At 39.1% G+C, this 14,076-nt stretch overlaps 1 protein-coding gene and 1 pseudogene across 1 annotated transcript in view; one reads left to right on the top strand and one right to left on the bottom strand.

Moving 5' to 3' along the window:
- Dnajc15 (DnaJ heat shock protein family (Hsp40) member C15) overlaps positions 1-14,076 on the bottom strand; it is a 59,207-nt gene that overhangs the window by 36,055 nt on the left and 9,076 nt on the right. Inside the window, exon 2 of the mRNA XM_032917597.1 lies at positions 5,925-5,976. Coding sequence (XP_032773488.1) covers positions 5,925-5,976 — 52 coding nt within the window. The remainder of the gene's footprint in view (positions 1-5,924; positions 5,977-14,076) is intronic.
- On the top strand, positions 11,343-11,843 carry LOC116913412 (annotated as a pseudogene).

Genomic DNA, 14,076 nt, shown 5'->3' with positions numbered 1-14,076 from the left:
ACCATGATCAACTAGGCTTCATCCCAGGCATGCAGGGATGGTTTAATATACGGAAAACCATCAACGTGATCCATTATATAAACAAACTGAAAGAACAAAACCACATGATCATTTCATTAGATGCTGAGAAAGCATTGGACAAAATTCAACACCCTTTCATGATAAAAGTCCTGGAAAGAATAGAAATTCAAGGCCCATACCTAAACATAGTAAAAGCCACATACAGCAAACCAGTCACTAACATTAAACTAAATGGAGAGAAACTTGAAGCAATCCCACTAAAATCGGGGACTAGACAAGGCTGCCTACTCTCTCCCTACTTATTCAATATAGTTCTTGAAGTTCTAGCCAGAGCAATCAGACAACAAAAGGAGATCAAGGGGATACAGATTGGTAAAGAAGAAGTCAAAATATAGCTATTTGCAGATGATATGATAGTATATTTAAGTGATCCCAAAAGTTCCACCAGAGAACTACTAAAGCTGATAAACAACTTCAGCAAAGTGGCTGGGTATAAAATTAACTCAAATAAATCAGTAGCCTTTCTCTACACAAAAGAGAAACAAGCCGAGAAAGAAATTAGGGAAACGACACCCTTCATAATAGTCCCAAATAATATAAAGTACCTCGGTGTGACTTTAACCAAGCAAGTAAAAGATCTATACAATAAGAACTTCAAGCCTCTGAAGAAAGAAATTGAAGAAGACCTCAGAAGATGGAAAGATCTCCCATGCACATGGATTGGCAGGATTAATATAGTAAAAATGGTCATTTTACCAACAGCGATCTACAGATTCAATGCAATCCCCATCAAAATACCAATCCAATTCTTCAAAGAGTTAGACAGAACAATTTGCAAATTCATCTGGAATAACAAAAAACCCAGGATAGCTATTGTTTATTCTCAACAATAAAAGGACTTCAGGGGGAATCACTATCCCTGAACTCAAGCAGAATTACAGAGCAATAGTGATAAAAACTGCATGGTATTGGTACAGAGACAGACAGATAGACCAATGGAACAGAATTGAAGACCCAGAAATGAACCCACACACCTATGCTCACTTGATTTTTGACCAAGGTGCCAAAACCATTCAATGGAAAAATGATAGCATTTTCAGCAAATGGTGCTGATTCAACTGGAGGTCAACATGTAGAAGAATGCAGATCGATCCATGCTTATCACCCTGTACAAAACTTAAGTCCAAGTGGATCAAGGACCTCCACATCAAACCAGATACACTCAAACTAATAGAAGAAAAAGTGGGGAAGAATCTCAAACATACGGGCACTGGAGAAAATTTCCTGAACAAAACACCAATGGCTTATGCTCTAAGATCAAGAATTGACAAATGGGATCTCATAAAACTGCAAAGCTTCTGTAAGGCAAAGGACACTGTGGTTAGGACAAAACGACAACCAACAGATTGGGAAAAGATCTTTACCAATCCTACAACAGATAGAGGCCTTATATTCAAAATATACAAAGAACTCAAGAAGTTAAGACTGCAGGAAGACAAATAACCCTATTAAAAAATGGGGTTCAGAGCTAAACAAAGAATTCACAGCTGAGGAATGCCGAATAGCTGAGAAACACCTAAAGAAATGTTCAACATCTTTAGTCATAAGGGAAATGCAAATCAAAACAACCCTGAGATTTCACCTCACACCAGTGAAAATGGCTAAGATCAAAAACTCAGGTGACAGCAAATGCTGGTGAGAATGTGGAGAAAGAGGAACACTCCTCCATTGTTGGTGGGATTGCAGACTGGTACAACCATTCTGGAAATCAGTCTGGAGGTTCCTCAGAAAATTGGACATTGAACTACCTGAGGACCCAGCTATACCTCTCTTGGGTATATACCCAAAAGATGCTCCAACATATAACAAAGACGCTCCACTATGTTCATAGCAGCCTTATTTATAATAGCCAGAAGCTGGAAAGAACCCAGATGCCCTTCAACAGAGGAATGGATACAGAAAATGTGGTACATCTACACAATGGAATACTACTCAGCTATCAAAAACAATGACTTTATGAAATTCATAGGCAAATGGAGGGAACTGGAAAATATCATCTTGAATGAGGTAACCCAATCACAGAAAAACACACATGGTATGCACTCATTGATAAGTGGCTATTAGCCCAAATGCTTGAATTACCCTAGATGCACAGAACACATGAAACTCAAGATGGATGATCAAAATGTGAATGCTTCATTCCTTCTTTAAAAGGGGAACAAGAATACCCTTGGCAGGGAATAGAGAGGCAAAGATTAAAACAGAGGCAGAAGGAACACCCATTCAGAGCCTGCCCCACATGTGGCCCATATATATACAGCCACCCAATTAGACAAGATGGATGAAGCAAAGAAGTGCAGGCCGACAGGAACCGGATGTAGATCTCTCCTGAGAGACACAGCCAGAATACAGCAAATACATAGGCGAATGCCAGCAGCAAACCACTGAACTGAGAACAGGACCCGCGTTGAAGGAATCAGAGGAAGGACTGAAAGAGCTTGAAGGGGCTCTTGAGACCCCATATGAACAACAATGCCAACCAACCAGAGCTTCCAGGGACTAAGCCACTACCCAAAGACTATACATGGACTGACCCTGGACTCTAACCTCATAGGTAGCAATAAATAGCCTAGTAAGAGCACCAGTGGAAGGGGAAGCCCTTGGTCCTGCTAAGACTGAACCCCCAGTGAATGTGATTGTTGGGGGGAGGGCGGTAATGGGGGATGGATGGGGAGGGGAACACCCATATAGAAGGGGAGGGGGAGGGGTCAGGGGGATGTTGGCCCAGAAACCAGGAAAGGGAATAACATTCGAAATGTAAATAAGAAATACTCAATAAAAAAAAAACAAAAAACAAAAAACAAAAAACCTTAGTATCACTTTTAGCTCTAAAGTACCTGAAAAGAGTTTGGCAATTTGGCAATTATCTCCATCTTGATCAAAAGATTATAATTACTATTATGTTATATTTCATATTATAATTACTACTGAAATTGGAAGTTACAATGGTTCAGTTTATCTAAAGACAGATTTACATTTTTACACATATATATTGGAGTAAATGTCTCTAATTTGATTACTAGAAAGTAATCAAATTGAATCACTAAGAAATAAAATTGGAATAGGAAATGTAAAATGTAAAATGGAAATATAAAACCAAGTAGAAAATAAGTGCTTATATTATACTTAGAGAAAGTGTAAGAAACTCCGTGAGTGAGAGAAATGTTAGTTGTTAAATGAAAATAGCTAAACTGGTCTATGCCAGAGATTTCCTCTACCAAAGATATAAAATTTAATATGAGTTTCTGTTCTAAAACATATCTGAGTTTTTAGAAGGAGGAGCAAACTCTGACTTTAATTTCCCTTTTTTAAGTATCCTAATAGCTCCTTGTGCTGGTAAGTGGGAGCTACAGCAATACAGATCCTAAGTCATGCTGAGGGCTCTGCCCAAGGATACCATCAGAAGGCACACTTTCTACCTGTGCCTTCCCACAGGTCTCGCTAGAAAACCGTGTAAGATACCACAAACCTAAATTCTAATACCAGACAGAAGCTCATGTGCAAATTAAAAATTCCAGTGGGAAGATTCAACTACCTGGATCTTTCGGGGTAGTTTACTATTTCGCTCCATATATAAAATATCACTTTCAAATCACCTCAAAGTTCTTGAAAACCACAATCAGGCACACCAACTAAACTCCTGCCTTAGTGGACAGGAAAGATAAATATTTCAGGAAGTGATATTTGAAGTCCATTTAAACATAAACTGGAAGATCTAGTTGCAACAAATGGAAGTATACGGTCTCCTATGTTCTTTTACTCAGTGTTATCTAGCTCTGGGCAACTTCTGCTACTCTAATTTTTAACATGAGCTTTTTCTGTGTAAAATATACATACAAGTTCTTGTCACTGACTGAAAGAAGAACAGGTAAGATATATGCCTTATCTAAATTAAAATGAAAAGCTCACAGTTGAATTTATAGTTATGCCTACCCTATAATAGTACTAAAATTGATTTATATTTATGACAACTTTTAGGATTCCTTTAAAAACACTATCTTTTTCTCATCAAAGCTCAGAAGTAGTTAACTATAGTAGAAAATTGGTACATATACCTGCTGGCAAAAAAAAAAATCTAAAGGGTCTTGTTAATTTTAAGTTCTGACTGTTTTTAATGAGAACTGTATAAAGTTAAATACTGTATAGAACCAAATAAAACTCTGTCATTTGTACTGGAACTTAAGTGTACCACACCGAATGGAATGTAGCTTTATCCAAAGAAAAATACAATGAACATAGTTGAACCCATAGAATTTAAATAACATGGTGTAATACTTAATTTTAACTGTCACCTTAACACAGTCTAAAAATCACCTGGGAAGAGTGTTTTAATAAAGGGCCATCTTAGCTCAGGTTGGCCTAATGGACATGTCTGTAGAATGTCTTCATTATGTTCATTGGTATGGGAAGACTGCCCACTATGGGTAGCACCATTCCTCAGACAGAGAATCCTGAACTGAGTAAGGGTAGAGAAAGACTGTTGACCACAAGCATGCATGCAATAATGCTCTTTCTGTTTTGACTGTGGATGTGGCTAGCTGACTGTAAGTTCCTGGCACCTTGATTTCCCTGCTATAACTGTGTCTGGAATTGTAAAACAACCCTTTCTCCCCCAAGTTGATTATCAAGGTATTTTAACAAAGCAACAGCACAACACTAACACATGGAAATATTATCAGATTAATATTTAGTGAGGGAATAGCTATGCAACTTAAAGTTGTAAGTTAATAATAGAGTATCTTTAACATTTAAAACTATTTTTCTAATAAGATAATTGTAGTGGTGGACTAAATTCTCCCAAGTGTATAAACAAACAAAAAGCTATATCAAAAAATAACAAAGAAAAAAGAAAAAACTATATCAACAGTTACAAGATGACTAAGTAGTCTTCAGAAGAAAATGATGCCTTGAAATGTTCAAGTCCATATAAACATGAGAGCATAAGGAAACTCCATCACGTGTACTGAATTGTATTAAAGACTTTAGGGCAGGGAGATGGCTAGAGGGTAAGGGTACTTGTTGTTCAAGCCTGACAACCCAAGTTCCATCCTGGAACCTCTCTCTGTAGTAGAAAGAGAACGGACTCCTTAAAGTTGTCAAAAGCTGTCTGTGTACTTCTGCTCAGACTCACTCATCATACGTGTATACAAATACATGATCGGTTAATACCAATAAATAAAACAATCTTTTTAAAAAGATTTACTTTATTATTTATTTAGGTGCATTTGTGAGCAGGTATCTGCAAAAGCCAAAAGGGAGAGTTGGCTCTTCTGGAGGTGAGTTAGAACAGTTGTGAACTCCTGATGCAGGCGCTAGGAGCTAAACTCTGGTCTTCTGGGAGAGCACGTGCTCCAAAGAGTGAGCCATCTCTCCAGCAGGCTGTCCTTCCTTATCACATGTATAAGTGTCCCAGTGGGTGTGCCAGAAGAAAACGTAGGATGCTGGCCTCACTTTTGACCCTGTTTGACACAGCCTTTCTGTTGTTAACTGGTGGATGCTGCAGGCTGGCTGGTCCAGGAGTTCTAAGGATCCTGTCTCAGCCCTCCACTGTGCACTGGGATTACATGAGTTCCTGTGTGACTTTAGCATGTATTCTGGTGTCTCACTTGGATCTTTAAGCTTGCACGTAAGTGCTTTAGCCACTGAGCCATCTCAGCAGCCCATACTAGAGATTTCTTATTGTTATACACTATAAATAAAACTGGAAAAGAACAAGCAGGAATATCAACCATTACGCAATTTCTTTACTGCAATGCTTATTTATATTTTGCTTGACTGATTACTGCTAGGTTGTCTGTAAATGGAAGGGGAAGGTGTTATGTCTGAAAACCGAAACAACATACCTGCAAATGCAACAGCTGCGACACCTAGTCCTACAGCCAGCAGCCTTCTTCCCTGCGGAGGAAAAGGTATTATCATTTATAGTCATGCCCATGACGCTATAAAAGTAAATCTCTTCAGTAACAATGATAATTACATTAAATAAACTTTCTTCAAGTGCTGCTATGAAGAAGACAACTTAAAAATCTATATTGTCTATGGGATTCTATATGCTTCTTGCTTTGTGCCCCCCCTCTCTCTGGTTTCTCAATCAGGGTTTCTCTGTGTAGCCCTGCCTCTCCTGAAACTGGAACTTGATTTTTAGACCAGGATGGCCTTGAACTCACAGAGATTCCCTCCCAGTTATTAGTTAATTTTTAGTAACCGAAAATAATTCCAGATTTTCACTTAATTTCTGAGTTCATTCTAAGGGTTTCATATTATGTGCTGTTAAATTCTTTTCTGTAGGTTATTCTCAATCGTGGGTTTAATGTTTGTCTTTCATAAAGATAAAACCACATATTTTCCTCTGTAATACTCTATGATTACAATGCTCAATTGCATTTTCTATACTTAGAATTTTAATAAAACCTTAGATATATCCTTAGGAAAGAAATATTCAAAATTAGTAAAAATAACAAATGATTTTTAAATTAATTTTCTATTCTTCTAAGACAGGTAAAATTATTTTATAGCAAGAGCCTTTAATTCAGAATGTCATAAAATTAATGAGCTAATTCTGATGAAAAAGATCTGGTTAAAATTGGATATATGTCCATGTCATTCTAAGCTTTTCTCCTTAAACATTCTAGGAAAATACATCAAAAAGAAGGTTGTGGCAGAGACAATGGTTGAACCGAGTGTCCTTGGGTCTCCTTGTCTTCTAGAGTGAGAAAATTCTCTTTAGACATTCATTGCAAACCTCCCTTAGATTTCTGGTTTTGGTTTTTTTGAAACCCAAAGCTATGGTTACCTGCACAGAACTTACACAAAAGTGGCCAGCAAGTTCTATAAGGAAAGAGACACCTAAGTGTTAAGCAATCAAAGCTTAATCACGATTTGACTCTAAAATGATAATCATCAGATCAGAAAGGGCAGCTGCACAATGGTGCAAAATTTATGTCCAGTAACTCATTCAGCCATCTAGAGATCCTCACAGGGAAGAAAGCTCCCCTAGTCTCGCCATCCTGGGTCCAGCCTACAACAAACTCCACCAGCCTAGGACACTAGTAAAGGACTACTCACTCCCTTGCAGAACACTGATCTACTCAGAGACACTTCAAAGTTCCTTTTAGCTTAACTGGCCTCATTTTTACTAAACAGAAGGGAATTAAGTATTGCGTTATAGGAAATGCTCTGGAGAGACATGATGTATTAGCTAGGGTTTTCATTGCTGTGAAGAGACACCATGACCAAGGCAGTTCTTATAAAGGACAAGATTTAATTGGGGCTGGCTTACAGGTTCAGAGGTTCAGTCCATTATCATCATGGCAGGAAACATGGCAGCATCCAGGCAGGCTTGGCACTGGAGAAGCTGAGAGTCCTACATCTTGTTCCAAAGGCAAACAGGAGAAATCTATCTCATAGGCAGCTAGGAGGGCCTCAAAGCCCACCCCCACAGTGACACATTTCCTCCAACAAGGCCACACTTACTCCAGCAAGGCCACACCTCCTAAAAGTGCCACTCCCTGGGCCAAGCATATTCAAACCACCACATGGTTTCCTTGGCGATATGTTCCATGGTATTATGAACTTTCTACATCTTTTTTAATGACCTCTTTTTAATCAAACTACTTTTTTCTTTGGAAAATCTATTACCCTTACAGTTTTTATATTTTCATCTCATTAGAAACATCCATTTTTGCCTATGCTAACCCTTCCTGTTCTTAATAATACTACAGCATCAATCTTCTACAGACTGGCAGAAGTCTTTACAACAAGCAGCATACGCCCAATATACAGATGGACTTCCTCCAACTTAGCAACAAAAGACAATAGAATAGTAGGTCAGAGGCTTTTATCTTTTACGAAAATCTCAGAGTCAAGGACTTAGACAATGTGCCTAGATGAGAAAGGCCTTGTGTTCAACTTCAGCAGGGTCGGTGGAGGATAGGGCTAACACATAAATGCTCATAAACATGATAAAGTATCCAAGAATAAGCAAAAAATACCAGCAACAACGAAATGGTAAGAAGATATTCTTGCCAGAATGTAAAGCTCTATGTACTAATTTGCAGAGCGGATCTGTCCACTGATACGTTCCAAACCGCTATCACGTCTGCACACACTCATTGGTTATTATGAGGACAGAGTATATGAATATCTACAAAGGTCTTAGCAATGGGCTGGCACGTGTTAAATAGTAAATGTCACCATCCAATATCAACTGTGAGTGGTGTGGCAGAGGTATTAGCAAAGTCCTTTGGCCCTTATATTTGTCTAAGTACAGGAAGAACTGACTTCTGAGGAAGGCTCCAGAAAATTAATTGGTCTTCCCTAGGTTAGATACACAATCATTTACAAAACTTTAAAATTGAGGTGAGACAATTAGCAAGCTGGGAGTCAGGGATCAGAAACAACAGAACTCCCACCTCAAGTTCTTTTCTAAATAAAGCTTACTTTCTTGCCTATAATGTCCATTTATAAATTCTTTTACCATAAAATCAATACTTTCAACAAAAAAGGACTTGGATCTCCTTGTTCCTCTCCTATATAACAGAGTTACTCTAGTTTCAAACCCTTTGTAGGATAATTATTGTAACATTTTGCTAATGTAATAATTACAAAATACATGAGACAAAGAGTTGACAGAAAGCTTCTGTAGGTAAACTGGATTCCCAGGACCTTGCTCAGCCTTATCAGCTGAAAGAACCAGCAGAATGAGAGAAGCACAGAAAAGAATGTCTACTGAGCAAACACTTTCAGGACAGTCTGAGGGGGAGACACACAGGCCCCCGTGGCTGTTTCCCATTCAGTTTCCCATTCTCAAGCCCCTCATTCTACCAACTTTTCCCATTGGCAGACCCCTCAATTTTGTTAGGGAGAGAGGCTGCCCCTTGTGTGTGCTAATAAACAGTTCCATCTAGTGAGGTCAGACTCTGGTCTCTTTACCGATGTCTTCAGAAATCTAACAGTTGCCTCTCCGATTACAAAGAGATTTTACTTCAGTACTAAAGGTATTTTATTAGGACATATTAACCCCCAGGCAATCAGTTTATTCTAATAATTTGTATAATTACAATATATTTAAAAGTAAAAAACCGATTTAATTCAATTAAGCGTCGAGTACTCTAATTATTTCCCTACTTGCTTCCCCAGGCCCATTCTCTACCCGCCTTTGTCTACTTTTGAATTTTTGCCTCATTTCCCTCATCTCTAAACCTCTACCACTCAGTATTCTTGCCCTCTGACCTCTGGCTGACAGAAGATGAAGGTGAAATAGCATGTGACTCCCCAGTTCCTTTTCTGCCTTGATCTCCCTGGGCTGCGGGGCTGTTGAAGGAGTGTTTCTTCATATCTGAACTCTCACCAATTTCTGGTCACAGTTTAGAGCCTTGCCTCCTCACTTGAGGGACATTCCCCAGCTCTTGCTTCTCTCAGTGATTTATTCTCTTTTTGATTAACTTCCGCAGCTCACGCCTCAGCAAACACTTCCTTCATCAAAATATCTTCAACAAAATCATCCACTTATTACAACAAGAACTTTCACTAATGTGCCTCTTATTACCCGCCACCTCATTACATGCATACATATATGTCGGATCTCTAGCAAATATGTCCTATTAAGGACCCTGAACACAATAGACCTCCAATATCTTCTCCATACCAATCTGCAAAGACCTTTACTGCCATTCTTGTTTTAATATTTACAGTACTCTACCCTTACTGAAATGAATGCATGTATCATTCTAAGTTGTACAGATACTGCTTTCGTCTCCTGCAGCTTTCTAGGCACCATGGGTTTTCATAAAGGGAAAAGGGAAAAGAGTCATAACTTTTAAATACACTAACAAACAAACTTGAGTTAGACGGGTCATGGTTTAAATAAGTTCAGTAAGTAAATGACCAAAACTGTGCAATCACATCTTATTTATACAATAAAGGGCAAAGAATGATAAGACTACCCAAAATCCCATTTTATTTATTGTAATTAAAATGCCCTATTGGAAAGGAATATCTGAACTATCTCTTTAAGTATATTAATTAATTTCTATAGTTTATGCACAGCATAAACAATGATAGCACATGCACAGTAAGTGGATGATTTTGTTGAAGATAATTTGATGAAGAAGTATTTACTGAGGAAAATGAAAACTGAAGTCAATCTGAAAGATGTACATCCCCTACACAACTAGCTTTCTACCTAAAGTTAGAATGAGTCCTTTTAATCAGGTTAAATACGGAAATGTTAAGTAAAGTGGTATACATAAACAGAGTTAAATCAAAACTTAGTTGATATAGGATATTATGTCTAGAAAATATTATGTCCTATCTTCTTCCTTCACTAAAATGCTCCTGCCACTGGGAGCGGAGTCTGGCTGGCATGGGCCTGTAATCCTAGCACTCAGGGGGCAAAGCAGTAGTGTCTAGAGTTGGAGGCCAGCCTGGCCTACAGGGGGAATCTGAAGTTAGCTTATACTGCATAAGAAAATTCTCCCTTCATGTTTTTAAGTCCATCAGTCTTTTTATTTTTAAAATTATCTGTGTATGTGCAAAGAGGCTTGTGCACATGAGTGCAGGTACCCAGGGAATCCAGAAGAGTTCGGTAAATCTCCTGGAGCTGGAGGTGCAGGCAATTATGAGGTATTCAACACAGGGGCTAGGAACTGAACTCGGGGCCTCAGCAGGAAAGGCGTGTGCTCTTCACCATCTATACAGTACCTGGTCTTCCTTCCTAAGCACAAAGAGTGAGTTATAACTTACCAATAGTTCTTTCTAATCCTCTATATCTGGGAAGGACTCATATGGAGAGGAAACCACATTTCTAATTCCACATGGAGAAAACAGGAAATAGAAGAGAGCCAGTCTTCAGTCTGACAAAAACTCATACTGAGCAGATAAATCTGACCTTAATTTAATTTATGTATGTATGTATGTATATATTCACATGTGGATGTGGATATGTGCTTGTATATAAGCAAAACCAGAGTTGCAATGTTGGGAGGTGTTCTTTAGATAACAACCACTTTTTTTTTTTTTTCTTTTTTGAGACAGGGCTCTTACTGGCCTAGAACACACCAAGTACTATTTGTGAATCCCAGAGATCTGTCTGTGTCTAACTCTCCAACACTGGGATTCCAAGCATGCAGTGTTATGCTTGGCTTTTCTTACTGTGGGTTCTAGGATACAACTTAGGTCCTCATGCTTTGCCAGTAAAGCATAATGACATTAAGAATATAATGGCTTTCCGATCCGCCATCGTTGGTGGAGCAGCCGCCACGATGTAGATTTTTGTGAAGACCCTTACAGGGAAGACCATCACGCTCGAGGTTGAACCCTCGGACACTATAGAAAATGTAAAGGCCAAGATCCAGGATAAGGAAGGAATTCCTCCTGATCAGCAAAGGTTGATCTTTGCTGGTAAGCAGCTGGAAGATGGCCGTACTTTGTCTGACTACAACATTCAAAAGGAGTCCACTCTCCATCTTGTGCTGAGACTTCGTGGTGGCGCTAAGAAAAGGAAGAAAAGTCTTACACCACCCCAAAGAAGAACAAGCATAAGAGAAAGAAGGTCAAGTTGGCTGTGTTGAAATACTATAAGGTGGATGAAAATGGCAAAATCAGCTGACTTCATCGGGAATGTCCTTCTGATGAATGTGGTGCTGGAGTTTTCATGGGTAGCCACTTTGACAGGCATTACTGTGGCAAGTGTTGTCTGACTTACTGCTTCAACAAACCAGAAGACAAGTAGTTGTGTATGAGTTAATAAAAAGAAGGAACTGGAAAAAAAAAAAAAAAGGAATATAACGGAGCCAGGAGTGCTGGAATGTGCCTTCAATTCCAGCACTGGGAGAGGAAGAAAGAGTCACCATGATTGACTGCCTTTTCTTGTGGTGCTGAGGACCAAGTCTGGGCTTACACATGCTAGGTAAGCAATCTCTCGCTCAATTATATGCCTAGCCCTGTTTCAGGTAAGCGAACCCTACTTTGATCCAGCCAAAAGAGTGAAGGTGGACTTTAATCTTTACTTTGCATCCTTTTGTCTTTGTGTGTGTGGATGCTGATGTGCATGGAGGTTCATGCACATGTGTGTGCATGCAGAGGCTAGAGTCTGCCTTCTTCAGTTCCTTCATCTTATGTTTTGAGGTAGGTCTCTCAGTAAGCTTGGAGTCCACTGCCTGACGAGGCAGGCTGGCCTGGGAGCTGCTGGGGTCTGCCTATCTCTGTTTTGCTGGGTGCCCTGACACTGGTGGTGTGGGGATGTTTAGGATCTGAACTCAGGTCCTCATGTTTGCACAGCAAGTGCTTTCCCAACTGAACCATCTCCCACACTTTTTACTGTTTTTTAAACAATGAGATTTTAAAACTAAATTGCCAGTGACAAAATGAAAAAAATCAGATTGAAAAGCAACATAAAAGCTAAATGCAGAATTAGGAATAGAGTTAGTAAATGTCAGTCCTTTTCTACCAACTATACTAAATTAACCAGATGTCTAAAATTGTTCATACAACAACACACAGAACAATGCACTTAGAAACTTACTGAAATAAAAAGTTGCTAAATGTCCCAGACAATCAGGACATGTGCTGAAAAATATAGTGTGTTTTTAAAAATATATAATACAATGTAATAGATCATGTAAGTCATTTTAAAAATGTTTTATTTGGGCTCATGATTCTACCCCAAGAGTCAGGGAACATATCTAGTAATAGCCTTCTTGACAAGTTGGTGGTGTAGGACCACGTGGCAAGAGATGGGCAAGAAGTGTGTGTATATGTCCTACTGGTCTTTCTCCCTGTTGTATAAAACCACCATCATTCCATCACCTTGATAGCTTTATTAACATTACTCACTTCCCACAGACCCTACCCCTCTCAACACCTCATATGGGGTGTTCATTAAACTTCAAAGTGAATCTTAGAGAGTGAACAAGCTATACTTATGCCATACCAAGCAAGTATTAGTTGTGAAACCTTTTCTCTGAAGATTTAAATATGTATGATTTAAAATCCCTGGGGTCTATCAGGTGTAGTACTACCTGTCCTGTGGAATCAATAATCAACCAAACTGTAGCCATTGTGGTTGTGCACACGTTTACTCCAGCACTTGGAAGGCAAAACCAAGTAGATCTCTGTGAATTCAAGGCCAGCCTGGTCTACAAAGTGAGTTCTGGACTGCTCAGGGGTACAAAGTGAGATCTTGTTTCAAGAGGGGGGGGAGAAGGAGGAGGAGGAGGAGAAGGAGGAAGTGGAAGAGGAAGAAGAGAGAGAAGAGGAAGAAGAGGAAGAAGAGGAAGAAGAAGAAGAGGAGGAAGAAGAAGAAGAAGAAGACGACGACAACCTAGACGACAAAGACGACGGATGATGATGATGACGATGACATAGGAAACAATAGTTTACAGTGATATGCACCACAGGAGAAAGAAAGCAGGGAACACCATGACAAGTGTGTATAAAGTACACACAAAAAGTTTCACTGAGGTGACTGTAAAAAGTAAAAGCTGTAGAAAGCAAAGAAGCCACGTTCACATCTAAGAAAGATCACCACAGACTAAGGGAACAAGCCTAAAGGAGGCAGCAGCTGGTCTGAGGAATAAACAGGCCAGCAGGCATAGCACAGAGAGCAAAGGGAATAAGGAAATATGTACAGAGGTCAGGTGTCACACTCTTTCCACCTGTTGACATAACACAATAGTGTGACCAAAGTTCCCATTCAAGTACCATGCAATCAAGTTACAAACAAAAAACAAAACAAAACTCTTACATTTTAAGTAAGTTTACAACTTTGTGTTGAGCCGAACTGCATGAAGCCCACAGGTTGGACAACCACAAGGTTGGAGGGCTTCAGCTGTCCTGCTGTGTCCAGCAGAGACCTAACACTATCACAGTCTCTAGTTATCATGTTGAAAAGAAACAAAAAACAACAATAGAGTCAAAACCAGAGTAAGTGTATTAAAATAATCTAAGAAAAAATAATGGGAGATAGTGATGAAAATGGTAAGGTTCAAGACTTTT

Source organism: Rattus rattus, chromosome 12 (assembly GCF_011064425.1).
Source record: "Rattus rattus isolate New Zealand chromosome 12, Rrattus_CSIRO_v1, whole genome shotgun sequence".
In the NCBI taxonomy this organism is placed as follows: Eukaryota; Metazoa; Chordata; class Mammalia; order Rodentia; family Muridae; genus Rattus; species Rattus rattus.
The sequence above is the reverse complement of the archived record's forward strand: the minus strand, read 5'-3'. Positions and strand labels throughout refer to the sequence as shown.